We start from the raw sequence: 17,193 nt of genomic DNA, 5'->3' as shown, positions 1-17,193 counted from the left end.
TTATTAGTTAAATAATAGGCTAAGAATAGTGGGATTATGTTTATGCTTAGTTATGATTTAAGGAAGCATAGAGAAATGAGGTATCCGTTAACTTTTAAAGAACTTATTACAGTTGTTTTTGTTGGCCGTAATCGGAATATCTAAATTTGGATACCATAAGTAATACAACTAATAATGAAAAAATCTTCTTCGTTATTCTCATTTTCTTCACAATACATCATTTTTAATAATGCAAGTACTACAATAATTCATTATTGCTGGCATTGGACACATTAATCTTGCGCAGTCGCATCTCCCAAACAAGCTTTATTGACTAATTGCTTATTTAATCCTGAAGTACACTTGAAAATAAATCTTTAATTTGTCATACATATTCACGGAAGATGATACTTTATTTCAGGTGCGTAAGAGTCATGTTTGTAAATCAGAGAAAACTTATTTATGGCAAATACAAGGACATTCATAAAATTGTTTGTGATTTGATATATTGCTATTAAATGTTATATTAATTACATCTTAAGACATTGTCGTCACTTATATACTAACAAGAGAAGAAGATAAGACTTTGGTAATAGGGTGTGACTTTGGTATATAAGACCTTTTTGGCTTGTTTATATCCAGATACGATTGTGCAAAAGATTTTATATGAAATATTTAAGCCTTATAAATTTTAAGCCCAATTAATTATTATATATAGTTTATTATTATAGAAATTAAAAATAGAACAGAAAAGAAAATAGGGGTAAGAAAGGGATAGTCCCATAAATCATGATATTTCCACCTCGAATAAACAAAAGCACATTACTTAAACTTTACGTTTAACTCTTAAAGAAATAAATAAGGTCAAATATCATAATATTAGGATAGAAATTTCTTCCTTGATTAAAAATTACTATTAAGTTTTATTATTAGGGAGTTTTTAAGACATTGCGTAACAACAGTGGCCGAGTCTATTTTCTCAGTTATAAACATTTTATTGTATGACTCTTAGATTGAGCGCGCTATTTATTTTTCTTAACTATAAAATTTTAACGATCTTTTAACACCCTTTTATATAGTTGGTTACTGGTTAACTTGAGTCATGGAATTCATATTTCATTTATTGCAAATAATTATTAATAAATAATTATTTAACTGTAAAATATAGAGGGAACGTCAGTCTCAGTCATTATTTAGCGAAAGCCCACATAAAATAAATTAACTTAATATTAATTACCCTGCATAAAGTTAAATATTTTAGTCATAATTAGAGTCAGACATTTAATGTATGGAAGTAAGTTTATACGTAGAATAATTGAAGGACAGAGGCAAATGTAAAAAAGTTGTAAAACTCAAAACTACACTTTTATAGGTTGTTCTAAGAACAATAGACTGCGGTAGGCTAATTGGCTGAGAAAGGATTAGCAATAAAAGTTTGACATTTACCGCTCGTTTAACAGTGTTGACATATGCAACTGAGTTAATAATGGTATGGTAATGACATTAAGTTTATTGATACGACCTAATATTACTCTCATAATTTATTGTATATTTGTTTAAAAAAGTAAAAGTTTTTTTTCATTATTATAGATAATAATTGTGATTAAAATATTCTATTAAATCAACTTATTTTTCCAGTTGAATTAGAAATGATTTCAAATGAAATCTATGGTATTAACATAGACACAATTGAATACCAATAGTTGGTATCGACGGAAGTCGGTGTTCTTTACGAGTCCTGGGACAGAGGCGGACGTGGCATCCTAAGAGAATACATCATATCTGGAATCTGTACGTAGTTTGCATGTGCAATTGGGAAGGTCGTGATGATCCAGTCGTGAATACACCCCTAAGTAAAACCTCATTCGTATGCGCTCTGTTTTGCACACTGGCTGGTAAAAAAGTTTTCGAAGCGTGGTGTACTTTACCTGTGTAAGGTAACAATGTGTAGATAAATTCTTGGTGATGTTCTTTTTTTAAATGGTACGTGATAAAATTTGACTGAGGAAATATTCATAGATTTAGATTTCATAAAATCTGCCGCGTAATTCAAATAACAATTCACGATTCTATGTGAAGTTTATAAAATGTTTAATATTACCTTTTAAGTAATATAAACATGGACATTTACTTAAATCGCTGTCATCTTGGGACATGGCTACTCAGTATTGAATAGAAATTACCTTTAAGAGTAAATTTATTCGATATTTAAGCACAAATTAAATTGTCTATTGTCTCTGACTCTATGATCATGTTTTCCATTCAATACAAGATAATACCAAAGATACTGACTTCGTAATTTATTAAATGTATTACAATATTATGATTATTTACAAATAACCTTTAACAATATATTTCTTAGTTTTTATTAATTTTTAGATAATATTATTCTGAAATTCTATTACAATCTTGTATAGCCAATGGTCATCAGATGCTTCAGATTTTTGATTACGTATTTTATTGATTTAAGGGTCTGAGAGTTATTCAGAAAGAAGACAGCGCGAACTCCTTTATGTCAACTGTTAAATGCACACATAGAAAGAAAGATCCAATAATTAAGTATTAATTCTTCTTATACATCTTCTTTCGAAGGGTGGCAATTTGGTGATGGTTTTGACTTATTGAATTTTGACATTTTGACATTTTGAATTGATAATTTTAATCACTGGTATATGAAGATTTTTCAGATATGAAATCATTTTTAAACACATAATAATGTCAATAGATATCAGAGAACTTAAGCTATTTACGATTTCGCAAAAAGTCCTCAATATTTTATCGCATATTTGTTTAGGATGTTATAACGAACAAACACATGCAGAATCATCAATGCAAATGTTTGTCGAGATAGTGTGTATTTGTCGAGCTCTCGTAAAAGTGACAGTATTGAGCAATAAAATGAAAATAAAATTATACCCCACAAGCAGAGAGGGACTAGGGATGAATTTAAAATAGTTTTGAACTGGTCTTACGTTTTGTACGCTCCAAGAATAAGATTACTCTGACGATGATATTTAGTTTATATATAACTAGCCGTTTCGCGCCCGCTTTGCTGGACGAATTAAAATAAATTTTATGTTTCATTATTTTATTTTTTTTCATATTTTTATTATTCTTCTTTTTAACTTCCCGCTAAGAAAATTGAAATATTTCGAAAATCGAGTTTTTAACAGATGTTGACGTTTTGCGGTTCTAGGAAGCCTCTTTTGTTTTTATTAGCGGGAAAAAATTTCATAAAAGTAAAACAGAAATAAAAAAATGAAGGAACGTTGGAATTAAAAATAAATAGCCATAAACCATCTTGGAAAAATTTCGCATCGAATGGTGGTAGTACACCATTTTCTTTTTATATATATAGATTATTTTAATTTTCAGTTACTAAAAATATATATATGTATTATGTATGTTACACAAGGATAATGTAACATTTTAATTTATAAAATATATATTTAAAAAAACATTTAAAATAGTATTTCACTGTTAATTCATGTAATAGTAACACATGAAGCATATGAAATATGTAGATACAGGCAACATATTTTATTGAGTTATCATGGTAAATTTTAGAAAAAATTAGAGAAGTGTTGGCCTAGTGGCTTCAGCATGTGACTCTCATACCTGAGGTCATAGGTTCGATCACGGCTGTGCACCAATGGACGGTGAAGGAAAACATCGTGAGGAAATCGACATGTTTTAGGCCCAAAATGTCGCCGGCGTGTGTCAGGCACTGGAGGCTGATCACCTACTTGCCCATTAGATTTAAAAATGATCATGAAACAGATTCAGAAATTTGAGGCCAAGGCCTAAAGTGGTTGTAGCGCCACTGATTTATTTATTTATCATGGTAAATTTTAATAAAGTCAGTTAAAATGAATGTTATTATTGAAATGGGCCTTCCTAGGCCAAGTAGGCGGCATCTAAAATATTTTAATATCTAGTAATACACTGCCAAGAAGATTAACATAAACGAAGCGGATTGGTCCAACCGAGGATTACATATGACGTCCGGTGATGACCAATCAGAGAAGATCCCCACCCTCCGAAGTAGGAATGTGATGTAAAGGAAAGGAGAGGTCAAGTTTAACTGGTCATTAAAATAATTGTCTATGCATCCGGGCCCTAATGAGGACCAAATGAGAGGGTGAATTTGTCGACAATCGATTTAAATCCGTGAAGTAATAACTTTTTCCGTTGCCCAGATTTATGGTCACATGACGCATATATGGTCATTACTTTTGAAAATGGAATAATTTACGCGCAATAATATTTCCCCTTTCTTTAATAATAATAAACTTATTTTTGAAATCTGTGGTTAAATACAGTAGTTCTTTATAAATATTATACAAATATATTAACTTTTAAAATGATTTAATATGCCCTAAATTACGGAAGTTTGCTGCAACTCAGTTTAAATGAATATCTAATGATTATTTTTAAGTACATTAAGTACCTTTATTGTCATTGTAAAAATATTAATGTAGTAAGTATCTTGTTTTACCTATTTCAATTTATCAATTCAATTATTCGCACTTCAACTAAAATTAAAGCAACGTAACAATGTTGACATTTATTTTACCCGTCACGACTCCGTCATAAAACTCTATTTACAACTACCGCAGTCAAGAAAGTTGCACTTTGCATACAATTGCATTTACATAAATATTATTATGCAATTTAATATCAGTATAATCAGAGACACGCTCACCATCAAAAATGGATTTTGACATTTGTATGCGGATGACGTTTGAAAATTTTAAATTCCGAACGTATTGCAGAAGATTTTCGTTAATATGTCAGACGGATGTTATAGGAATATTTAATTTAGTTACAATACAAATTCAATCGGTGTCCGGTTTAGCTGACAATAGCTAAAGTTTTTTTTTTGTTATATTATATGCGATTTTAAAATTGGCGACAAGATATTAAAGTTTGATTTAGCACTTCCAATGACATGCCATCCATATCCGGTGAAGTATGATGTGTATTTATAATTATTTAATTGATTTAAGGAACGCATACGAATTACAAAATTCAAAAACACTCCATTAAAGGTCTAGATTTTTTATCAAATTAGATAGATTGTATCTGTCCTTTAGTCGGAGAGGAAAAAAGTATACTGCCAGTATTGCATAAAAAGGTTTTAAGTTTTTTTCCTGGCTGAAATTAGAAGAAAGAAAAAATAAAAATTAGAAAAATAAAAAATGAACTTACCTAATACAATATCCCTGGCTGAAACGGCGCATACCAATGTCACAAAGGCAAATGTGACAGCGATTGGCAGTTCGCGCCAAAACGCAATGGCGGTGCGCTTCATGTTTCACTTAGAAGCTCAACTCGTCTTGTTGGGATCCATTAGCCTCTGAAACAATGAAGTAAACTATTTGAATCCTCTTTCCTTTTACCGTGCTTTGAAGGGCTATTTTTGATTAAATTCCTAGCATATTTGCGCTTTCCGTCTCAGCTTGAATGAAACTCAAAAGTGTATTTAGCTTTGCGGTTGCATGTTATATGCGTCGCAAATAGTACGAGATCCCGCTGCAGGATTGGTGCGCTCATCGACTATTTGTTTAAAACCAAATTTTTATGTTTATTTATAATTAAGAGAATATATATTTACTAGGGTGCCTATCAAAATTTGGCCGCCATTATTTTTAATTAAATTATTTTTAATTGATTTTTGGTAAAAAATTTCGTTCATTTATTATTTAAATAAAATAACGTCTACATCACGGTAATTAATATGAAGATTCTAAAAAATCACGGGTGCCGTTGCGCACATGGCCGCACCTCTTTGCAGCCAGGTGTAAACAGGTATGATTTCGATAAATTTATACGTTTATAACCTATTTTTATTAATTATATGTCAAATTGAAGCTAATTTTTTTCTATTAATTATCATATAAAGTTGCTTAATTAAATCTGGCCGCAAATAAGGGCTACTGGCTGTTAAAGATAATAAATATTTAAGGTAGAGTGAAAGAGAGTTAGCGCGTAACATCATTTGTCAGACGAGGACAGCGATTGTCGGCTGTGCGACGCTTTTAAGCCATTGCGCATGCGTCGAACGTTAGTGTTCTCAACCACCGGGGAGTAATAGAGACGACTTATAATAAATACTCCAAAAATATGTAATTTTTTTCAAAATGACAAATTTAAAAATTGCAACAAATTCAGCCCAGAAAAATAATGGCTGGCTGGTACTAGATGGTTTTTTAAAACCAACATGGTTCCTGGGAGACTCAACTCCAACGCAAGTTAATAGTGTGCTATGTGAATCCACGAACAAAGCTTCCGATAACGACGATTCTGATATTTGTAGCGATGAAAGTGATAGCTCCGATGATAGTACAACAGAAAGCTCCGATGATTCAGATTTTTAAATAAGAGTTACGGAAATATAAGAGTTATAAGATTATTTTTTTAATTTGCTTAAATGTTTAATTAATATGTAATAGACAATTAATTACTTGAATAAAATCTAATAAAAATTTTAAATAATACTTTCGCAATAAAATTTTCTTTTACTTAAGTCACCTTGGTTTTATTTTTTTATTTTTTAAATTAATATTAAATATCGACGTTCTAATTAGCAAATTATCTAACTCCATTTTAGAGAATCTTTTATTTGTACGAAAAAAACAATGACTTCAAAATTTATTATCATTTTAAAAAACCATTTAATATCATTAATATCTAATAGAGATATAATATTTAAGTTTGAATCATTCAAATAATTTGTAATTGGATTATTGCTTCATCAAAATGTTAAAAAAATCACCCTCTAAAAAATAAGGAGTTAGACAAATTGCTAACTAGACCGTCGATATATCAAATCAATATTAATTTTTTGTTGCAATTTTTAAATTTGTCATTTTGAAAAAAATTACATATTTTTGGAGTATTTATTATAAGTCGTCTCTATTACTCCCCGGTGGTTGAGAACACTAACGTTCGACGCATGCGCAATGGCTTAAAAGCGTCGCACAGCCGACAATCGCTGTCCTCGTCTGACAAATGATGTTACGCGCTAACTCTCTTTCACTCTACCTTAAATATTTATTATCTTTAACAGCCAGTAGCCCTTATTTGCGGCCAGATTTAATTAAGCAACTTTATATGATAATTAATAGAAAAAAATTAGCTTCAATTTGACATATAATTAATAAAAATAGGTTATAAACGTATAAATTTATCGAAATCATACCTGTTTACACCTGGCTGCAAAGAGGTGCGGCCATGTGCGCAACGGCACCCGTGATTTTTTAGAATCTTCATATTAATTACCGTGATGTAGACGTTATTTTATTTAAATAATAAATGAACGAAATTTTTTACCAAAAATCAATTAAAAATAATTTAATTAAAAATAATGGCGGCCAAATTTTGATAGGCACCCTAGTAAATATATATTCTCTTAATTATAAATAAACATAAAAATTTGGTTTTAAACAAATAGTCGATGAGCGCACCAATCCTGCAGCGGGATCTTAGACCAAAAGCAAACATTTTATTATGCATTGTAGAGAATATGGTTATATAATTTTTTTTTATAAAAAAAAACGGTTCAAACCATAAAATATAGGTAACTAGTTATAATCAAATTATACTACGAAATACGCTTTTCTAAGTTCTATAGTAGTAGTTTTAGTATGTTGCTGAACAGGAGCGTATTGTAGCAGAGCCTATTTAAAGTTGACAACAGTCACCAACAGCACTAAATATTTTGCAACATTGTAAACTACCATCTGGCGTAAAACCAAAAATAGATCTACTTATCCAGGCAATAAAACTCGAAACGTAACGAAAACGCACAAGATGTACGGGGTGCGTGAAACGTAATAACCGTCAAAATGCATTCCATTTATTACCCGCTTGAGTTATCGATGTTTACCGAGCCATGATCCAAGAAGTTAATCGATTGAATTTCGAAATTCAAATATAATAAGTAATAAAGTTTCTTACATTTTAATAATTCGAATTTAGAAGTTCGAAATTCAAATATTTCAAAGATAAGAATCAAAAATAAAACAGCTGAAATAAATTATTCGAACCATAGATAATTTACTTTCAGCTATATTAGAATATTTTGTGGCATTACGTAACCTAAAAAGGTAAATGAAAACGTTATATAAAATTCTTCAAATAAAAAACCACTATATTAAATCTTTATTTTTAATATGACCAATAAACGAATTTGGATTTCGGTCTACAAACGCGATGTTAAGCACAAAGCCGCCGGGATAAGGTATAATATCGCTTGTATTCTTAACGAGGGCAGATGCAGTACGTGATGTTGTGAGGAAATTTTTAATGCATTTTCTGCATTTGGATAATTTTAGTAATTCAATCGGGAGTTCGTTGCCACCGTATTAAATTAAGCATTAAAATAAACATGTTTTGATTCAGTGACATGTAAGGGGTTGATAATGTGTTTGGGTGATCTGATTCACCACACATGTGTTGGGTGAAAAATAGAAATGTGCTTCAATTGTTTTTGTGTTTATCCTCCGTGACTTATTCTTGCTTAAGCTTAAGGCTTAAGTACTAAAATTTCTTAAAATAATTGAAAGTTTAATCATAAGAAAACAATTGAGTCATTTATTTATTGATTCCTCGATCTCTATGGAAGGTTTTTACGAGGAGAACAATTGGAAACATAAAAATTTAGTATTTTTTTGTACTTAGATTTTAGTTCCGGAAAAGCGAGCATAAGTAGGGTTAGCATAGTTGTTTCATATGTTGGTAAAAAAATAGGATAAGTTAAAACATCATTATAGGCGAATCGAAGTTCTAAACAGGGGCTAGTAATAAATAAAAATGGAAATCACTATGCAAAAACATTATTTAATTGAAGACTTTTTTAGGATTACGACATACGACGTTTATAATAAAGACATTACTAAAAATCATAAAACGTTTTCTCAATAATTTGAATGTATCCACGTGCCCAAGAATCATATATCATAGTCTACTGTGAAGTGGTGAAGGGTTAACCTAATCTATATTTAAATCAAGGTATTTGAGGGTTCGATTACTTTTTTATTGTTTTGTTAACCCTTGAATGAAAATAGAACTTTCAACGATCCGTTGATTTATTTTCGTGCCGTGTTTTATAATCTGTGGTATAAATAAAAGACGCCTAAATAATTACTTACAAAGTATATAGAGGGCAGAATTATTCCTATTATTATTTGATATTTGGGAAGTCATGGAGTCAATACATGCCCAGTTTTGAATAGACCGAACAAAGATGATACTGCACAAAATCTATGTAACATACGTGTAGAAGATATAGTAATGAAATTTTACGAAAATACCGAAAAAATAACAGAGCGTGTTTAAGTGTATTAAGGTTACTTATATATAAAAATGGAACAATAAAGTATTAAACTGGTGCCCAATACAATAAACGCAAAAAGGAAGACAATTTAGAAGGTGGTTAGACCAGATTAAGGAAACCGCAGGTGAAACATGGCAGAGAGTGTCACAGGGCAGACAGATTTGGAGGAGAGGAGAAAGAGAGCACACAGTTATCTAGAAAGATTAATAATAATGATAAAGACCGAAGTCAATTGTAGATTTAGTTTTTTTTAAGGCAAGGCATTTGAACTCATTTTCGTTTATTAGTTTTTATTGAATACACAAAGCAGATAAGTAAAATAAACAATTATATAACAAAGTCGCCGTGTTCCGACGCCTCTCGCCAGATGGCGTTTGGGGCTGTTTTTTATGAATATTAGTAAACCAAGCTTCATATACTGTTCTTTATACAGAGTGTCTTAATAAAACTTATTAAAAATAGAAATAGAAGTTACATTAGTGATTCAACTTTTAATTTTGAAATGCTATGTGTTGATGACATATTACAAATATACTTGTAAGATTCTATTCACTTTCATAATATTGAATAGATTATTATTTAGCACTGATATAATGAGCAGAATAATTCATTGAGTAATTTTACTGCCCGTAAAGTCAAAATACACAACAATGAGTATTTTTTAAATCAAGTAATGTTTATCAGTGATTACAAACATAAACCTTTTGCTTTACCTTCTTGAAATTCTTATAAGGATTCGTGTTATAATCATCCGATATTTCAATTTATTAATAAACCAAGGTGATATTATACCTCAACCACAAACCACAAACGCCTCGCAATTACATCGTTTCAACCACTTTATTTGCATATTGTTTTTAGGCCTACGTTTATATTATATATATATTATATACCTATATACTGTATGTCGATTAGAGAGCCTTCTCTCTCTTGAAGGCCAGAAGACCAATGGCCTCGACTTCGGAAACCTTGGACTAACATTACATATTGTCAAATTTGTGCGCAGTCCTATTGTGCTAACTTTTCTTAATAACTGTGAAATCTATTTCTATAACAGAAATTTATGGTTAAAGATAAAAGTAACGCAATGATGTTTAACATAAAAGGGAATTAGAGCAAGCAGTTTTAAACAAACCAAAAATAAATTCGCGATCGTAGCTAAGCCAATTAAGTTGTAAACGTAGTCGATATAGCGAAGGCGAATTCTAAAACATCCTGTGTAGCTCGCACGTGCGGTAAACTTCCTGCCTACCTCACTGCACGCTCTCTGACTACGTTTGTTAGGTTTTTGTTGATTTTTCAAAAATGGAACTTACCTTGCCGTTCATTCGTTTAAATTTTAGAAGTCTATTTAGTATTCTGCGATTTGAATTCTAATACTGTTTGTCCTTGTCTAGTTTAGGTCTGCACGGTCTGCAAAATTAGACAACTGACTGGTGTGGTTCATGGGCTACTATCGTACTGAACGAGTTCTCTGGATAAAGTGATTTTTTTTAAATTATTGATCTAATGCGAAGTTGACGATAGAAAGTTTTTGTAAAGTATTATAATACACACATTACACTTCTATGTTAAGAAATGTAGAAATACAATTTTATTGCATATATATTGGTAAAAAACTCTTGGATTACCTTTTAAGGTGCATACAAGCTTTAGTCAAGTAAAAATAACTTGTATTGTCTCTTCGTCCTTGACCGTAAGTTTGTCTATATTTTATCAGAAAAACATGCATTTACGATGTAAAACCCACGCTGAGAATGGACATTAATCTATAGTCAGACACTTTGATTGATTTATTTTTATTCAGCGCATAACGTCTTATTCCACTGACGTAAATTACGATGAAACATTATTTAACAATTTGATAAGAGTATTTACCATAGAAAAGAATACCACGAATTATCGGCTCCGGCATATGAAGCCGATTCTGCTTAATAAGTGGAATAATTTACGCATTTTGGTAACTGTTACAACTCTAATGACGTCATTAAAGTTATTGTATTAATTTCGCGGTTTTACAGACATCTTACGATAAATGGTATTTCACATTTCCCTTTTCAAAAGCTTATTCTAACCACGATGAGCTTTGAGGATACTAGAATTTAATAAACGTAAACTTTTATCTATAAAGTCTATATTGTCGTAGATAAGTGTTAACAGCGTTAAAAATTATCGCTTATTTATATTGTCGGAAATGTTGCCAATTACTAAAAGCTTTCTTTTTCATAACTCAGCCCACGCCCAGACATTAAACATCTATAAATGACACAGGTCCTTTCAATTTATTTTTACATAAGAAGGGTTACTTGAACAAAGTGCTTGTGTTTTGGAGTGGTAAAACACATTGCTACTTAAGAGCTAACTTAGTTGCACCATTTAGATTGTATTGATAAGTTAAAATAAACCTAAGCATGTCAAATTGGAGTTTGATCTTAAATTATTTATTAATTAAATAAATTATTGTTATTTTTATTTACTAACTAATACTAACATAGCAACAAAGACATAATTGTTACTAACTCTAACTTAAACTTCATAATCTGCAATACATTAGTTATTAATATAAATGACATAATACAAGTGACCCGTGGAAAAACGGCAACTAAAAGTATGCTTTAAAAATATTTCGAACTTGTTTGTACGTTGCCTGCCGTCTCCAGTATAATACAGTCTAAACATTAATTTATTTTGTACACTTATCGATTTAGGTTAAACCTTATACTTTGAATATTGGCGGTAAGGGACTGCATGTGCTTGCAAATTTATAATTAATATATGATTGAATATACCGTAAAGCTAACATAGTAATATAATATTTAGGACAATATTGTAATAAACACAATAATATGTGGACTTATGATTGTCTGATTATATTATTATTTGAAATAAGTCAGGACCCGTACTCTGTAACTTCCAATAGTGATACAGTACAGCGATTCCCATGCCAATGAGTTTTTGTTCCGCGCGATCCCACTGTTGCGACAACAGCGCTACGCATATTAAGAGAACTACATCGAATTGTACTGTCAAGAATACTTTCGTGTAATACATAGATTATGTATCTATATATATCTAATATATAAAATTCTCGTGTCACAATGTTCGTTCCCATACTCCTCCGAAACGGCACGACCGATTTTTCTGAAATTTTATATTCATATTAAATAAGTCTGAGAATCGGCTACTATCTATATTTCGAACCCCTAAGTGATAAGGAGTGTCCATCCCAAAAAAAAAATATTTAAAAAATAAAAAAAAATCTTTTTATACATGGCAAAACAAACGTTTGCCGGATTAGCTAGTATACTATAATATATACAATTTTCGTATATATGTATATAAATTTCAGCGCATCCTTCCATCTTTACTAGCAGTAAAACTGTACCAATCCGCGATAAATCTACTTGTTGTTAATTAATGGAGATGTTTGAGCAAACAAATTATCCCTACCAAGAAGCATTGAAATCAAGTTCTTTGAAAACAAATCAGTATTCCTCACTTCTGGATAAGGTAAAACCAAGAGATTAACATTTTTATCTGATTGTATTTGAACAATGCGTTTTTAAAGTATATTTATTATGGTATTTTTAGTTACGAATGAGGTTTTATAAAGAATAGTTACTTTTAAGTTAGCTTTATGTTAGTTTTTAGTTAGTTTTATTTCCGAACCAATTCGACTTAGGGTCCTTCAAGAAAAGAGCGTACCAATTCTTGAAAGGCTGGCAACGCACTTGCGAGCCTTCTGGCATTGTGAGTGTCCATTGGCGGCGGTATCACTTTACATCACGTGAGCCTCCTGCCCGTTTGCCTCCTATTACATTAAAAAAAAGCTTTCATAAAAACCGTTTTTACTAAAGATAAAATATTGAAGTACTTTTAAAACTATGATGTTTCGAACTCAGTTCATTTCGTTTTTTTATAGGAGCACTCGTTAAGCCACAATAAAATATCTACCATATGCCGATTCGATTTAACAAACAACAAACGCGATATCTTCTTTGAAGCAAGGACGAAAAGATTTATGACTCAGCATTAATTCGAAAATGAACTACAAAGAACTCTACTTTTACGTATTTCGTACCAATACTGACATTACTCAATTATTTTAACGAATTTCTTTAATTTTAAAGACAACCTATATTTAATGGGTATCGTAAATAGTAACCCTATCAAGCCTACAATCTTTTAGTTCTGGGCCTCAGATTCTCTCTCTGTTTTCTTCTTAGGCAGTTAGTAATCAGCCATCTGTGCCTGACCAATGCCGTCGAATTTTTGAGTCTAAGGCATGACAGTTTCTTCACAATGTTTTACTTCACTATACGAGCGGGTGTTAAATGCGCATTAACAGAAAGTTCATTGGTGCATAACCGGGATTCGAACTAAAGACCTCAGGGATTCGCACGTTGAAACCACTTTTACATGTTATCATTTAACTTGTACAGTATTAAATGTGTAACAGTTGTTTCGATGATTTCCCTATAACATTTTCATAACTAATAAAAATTGTCGTCATATTAATAACGTCCTATAAACATAAAAAATTATAGGCAACAAAAAACCGCCAATCTGCCTAATAAACAAGACTTCCCGCATATACAAGTCTAGCGTATCTAATTTTATGTACGCGATCGGTCAAATCTTACACGCAATTCGCTATTTTCGTTCATTGTATACACAAGGAGCGCTTGCACCCACTGTTCTTAAAATCAGCTAGTAAATTAAAATGTATTACCACAAAAAACTAAAGATCACACAGGGAAACGAGACAAGCGCTAAGTTTTACGAGTTAAGTGATCTGTCTACGAAATTATGCTAAAAATTGAGTTTAAGCGTGAACTTGGTACAATACAATACGGAATTACATTAAAAAAATACAATGGAAAGATATTAATAGAAACAAAGGAAATAAAAAGCTTTGTTATACATAGATAGATATTATGTATAATAAAGTTTTAGTTTTTTAAGTAAGTGCACTAGCCCCCACGCTAGGGTTCCGTGTCGCAGCTAGTCTCTTCCTATTGACACGTTAACGGAACGCGACAATAATTTCTACAAAACAATTACATTTTATAATTAAACTATTCTTGCACAATAAGAATATTTTCTGTTTCAGCATAGGACAGGTAAAGAGTAAAAATATTATATATATATCTTTTATATAAAGTTTTAGTTAGATATAGTAATAGTTCGGTCTTAGTTGCTATGTAAGTAATCTAGCAGTCTATATAGAGCTAGATGAACTCTAAAATTATGATTAAAAGAAATCGTTTTTTGTCAAGAGCAACATACAAAGAATTGAAACTATTTTAAAAGATTGTACGAAGACGTATTGTAGCTTTTGGTTAAATTCAAACCAATCAATGAAACTGAGCTTCTGGCGCGAGTAACTAAATCAAAACAAGCACGGCATAAGAAAGACTGCTGTTTTCAATCTGTCCGTGAGTTCTGCAAAATCGTATCCCAAATAACACCATCGAATTATGACCTGATAATAGTGTGGCATATATTTAGATTTACGTGAATAACCATAAATCTTCATTTTGATGAAACCCGTATTAAAAATGAGGTCAATTTTTGATAAATTTCGTAAAGTAGCCGTGAGAAATAGATAACATCACTCATTATAACACTAGTACTCATACGCATGGTGAAACTTTTTATTCGCATTTCATTATAATACACCCTTATTGACTATTGTATGAGCTGCCCTTATAATCATTATCTATTTAAACACCAAAATATAAATTTCATATAAAAATCACGTTAAATAGCCATTAATCTGTCAAATAATGGACCTTGTCCTGCCCTATTCAAAATATAAATTGATTCTAAAATCGCTAAACGTGTAGTGTTGCCGCTATATTATTATTTATTATCGACAAAAATATTAATAAAATGTATGATTCACGTAACCTCATTTTTGTGGGCGAAATTATGATGTTATTATATTTGTGTTTTAAATTTAATCGTTTAATAGGAAATGAAATCGGTAAGCAGTTTGGCCAATATGTTTACAGCGTATGTGACTTGCTTTTTCGTGATACACCTTTGTGTAAAACAAGCTATTTAAATACTTAAACCATGACTAATTATTAATTAATAATAAATATTTTGATATGACATTAGAATAGTTAATTAGTAGTCATGGTTTAGGTTTAACTGTCAACAAAAAGTTAATACAAAATAAATGTTTGTAGGATCTGTGTTCGTCAAATTTCAGCACGAATATCTACTTTACCTGCCAACGGGGAAAGAGAAAAAAGGTTAAAATACAAAGCATTAAAGAGAATGTTTGAATCAGTACTTAATTGTGAACGTCAATAAATATCCAATAATCCCCGAGTTCTTTGTTCAATTTTAAAAACGAAAGCGCCATTAGTTTAGTTGGCGTTGACCCAAATTAGAATTCCAATTACCCCATCTATATATTCACAATCTATTCTAAAATGCATAAAGAACAATAAACGTCAGATTTATCGACAATACTGGAGATTGGGCATCACTAGCGCCGAAAACTTTATTCAATTGAGATTGTCCGTTATGTTACAAAGACGTTATGCTAAGAAAGCACGACGTGATATGAATTATATGTCGATATATTTCTTAACTTTGTCATGCACTGGTTTATTGATTCCGGGTTCGAATCCTTCCATGATCTCTTCTACTCAAAGAATCTAGTCGCCTTGGAGCTTTCGCATTCTACAGGAGCTACTACTAAACTATAGTGGTCGGGAGTGGCCAAATTTATAATTTTTGCCGATATTATTAGATAATTGTATTGCATTTCAAGCTTGCAAAAGAAAATAAAGTATGGACTAAGGAAGCCGCAATTCTTTAAATCGGCTGAAAACTGGTCCACGGCAAAATTTATTATATTGCATTTTACACGTGTTTAATTTGTTAATAACAGGCCAGTAATTCATGTTGACAAAATGCCCTAAGAGGTAATTACTATTTCAATGTGTTAATTTAACCGTAATTTTGTCTGCACTGTAATAAATTGCTTAAGATTAATGTTCCCTAACTTAGGTGGCAAATCTGATATGATATAAGAGTATGAAAGTATTTCCGCATATTTGGTATAATATATCTAAACCTAATACAATTATTGTAACCATAGCATAAAAAATTATATAAATAATTTCGTTTTATTTTACTGTCTACAGAGGATTATGGTAAGTAATGTCACCATATATTATTTACATAATACATTACATACATAGTCATCATATCTTATTTACCGAAGTAGTTGCCGAATTGTAGTAACGGTAAAAGATTATCTTTTGAAAAGCCATAAGCGTTTTCTCATAATCATAAAAAAATCTCGTTTTTAAATATCTATAATCAGAGAAATCTTAGGCCAACACCCAAGTATTACCATTTGATGTATCTTCTTATGTTCAGGACTGCTTAAGCTATAAAGCACTGTTGAAAGCATTCATAATTTTTCAGCTTTGTTACATTTTATTTATCAGACAGGAAGCAAATGCGTCACTTAAAATTAAGCTGCCCATGCCCAGGTTTGCAAGTGCGTTGCCGGCCTTTCCGCCCTTCTTGAACATTGTGGGAGACATTCAATTGTTTCTAGCCCGAAGTCACCGGCTTTCTTTTCTTAATACAAATAATACTTTGGTCTAATTAGAAACTCATCGGAAAGTGGGCAGTATAACATTAACATCCTTTGTTTAAAAAATAAATGAATCATAACATGCTTTCTTTAAGCCAGACATTACAAATTAGGTTACCATAGTTAAAGGTATTAGAAGCGCGCCGCGATGGATTTTAAAAGGGTTCAGTATAATAATTATTAGAACATATTTTTTTTATCAGGTCCGTTTGATAATCAATGTGATAAAACAGAATATAATTAGACT

General features: G+C 31.0%; 1 protein-coding gene across 2 annotated transcripts in view; it reads right to left on the bottom strand.

Moving 5' to 3' along the window:
• The window catches only part of LOC125051726 (fibroblast growth factor receptor homolog 1-like), a 66,392-nt gene that overhangs the window by 32,580 nt on the left and 16,619 nt on the right, over positions 1–17,193 (bottom strand). For both annotated transcript variants that reach the window (XM_047652254.1, XM_047652253.1), the window contains exon 2: positions 5,191–5,338. In XM_047652254.1, coding sequence (XP_047508210.1) covers positions 5,191–5,293 — 103 coding nt within the window. In that variant the 5' untranslated portion in view covers positions 5,294–5,338. The remainder of the gene's footprint in view (positions 1–5,190; positions 5,339–17,193) is intronic.

Source organism: Pieris napi, chromosome 8, assembly GCF_905475465.1.
Source record: "Pieris napi chromosome 8, ilPieNapi1.2, whole genome shotgun sequence".
Classification (NCBI taxonomy): domain Eukaryota; kingdom Metazoa; phylum Arthropoda; class Insecta; order Lepidoptera; family Pieridae; genus Pieris; species Pieris napi.
This window is presented reverse-complemented; position numbering and strand designations above follow the sequence as displayed.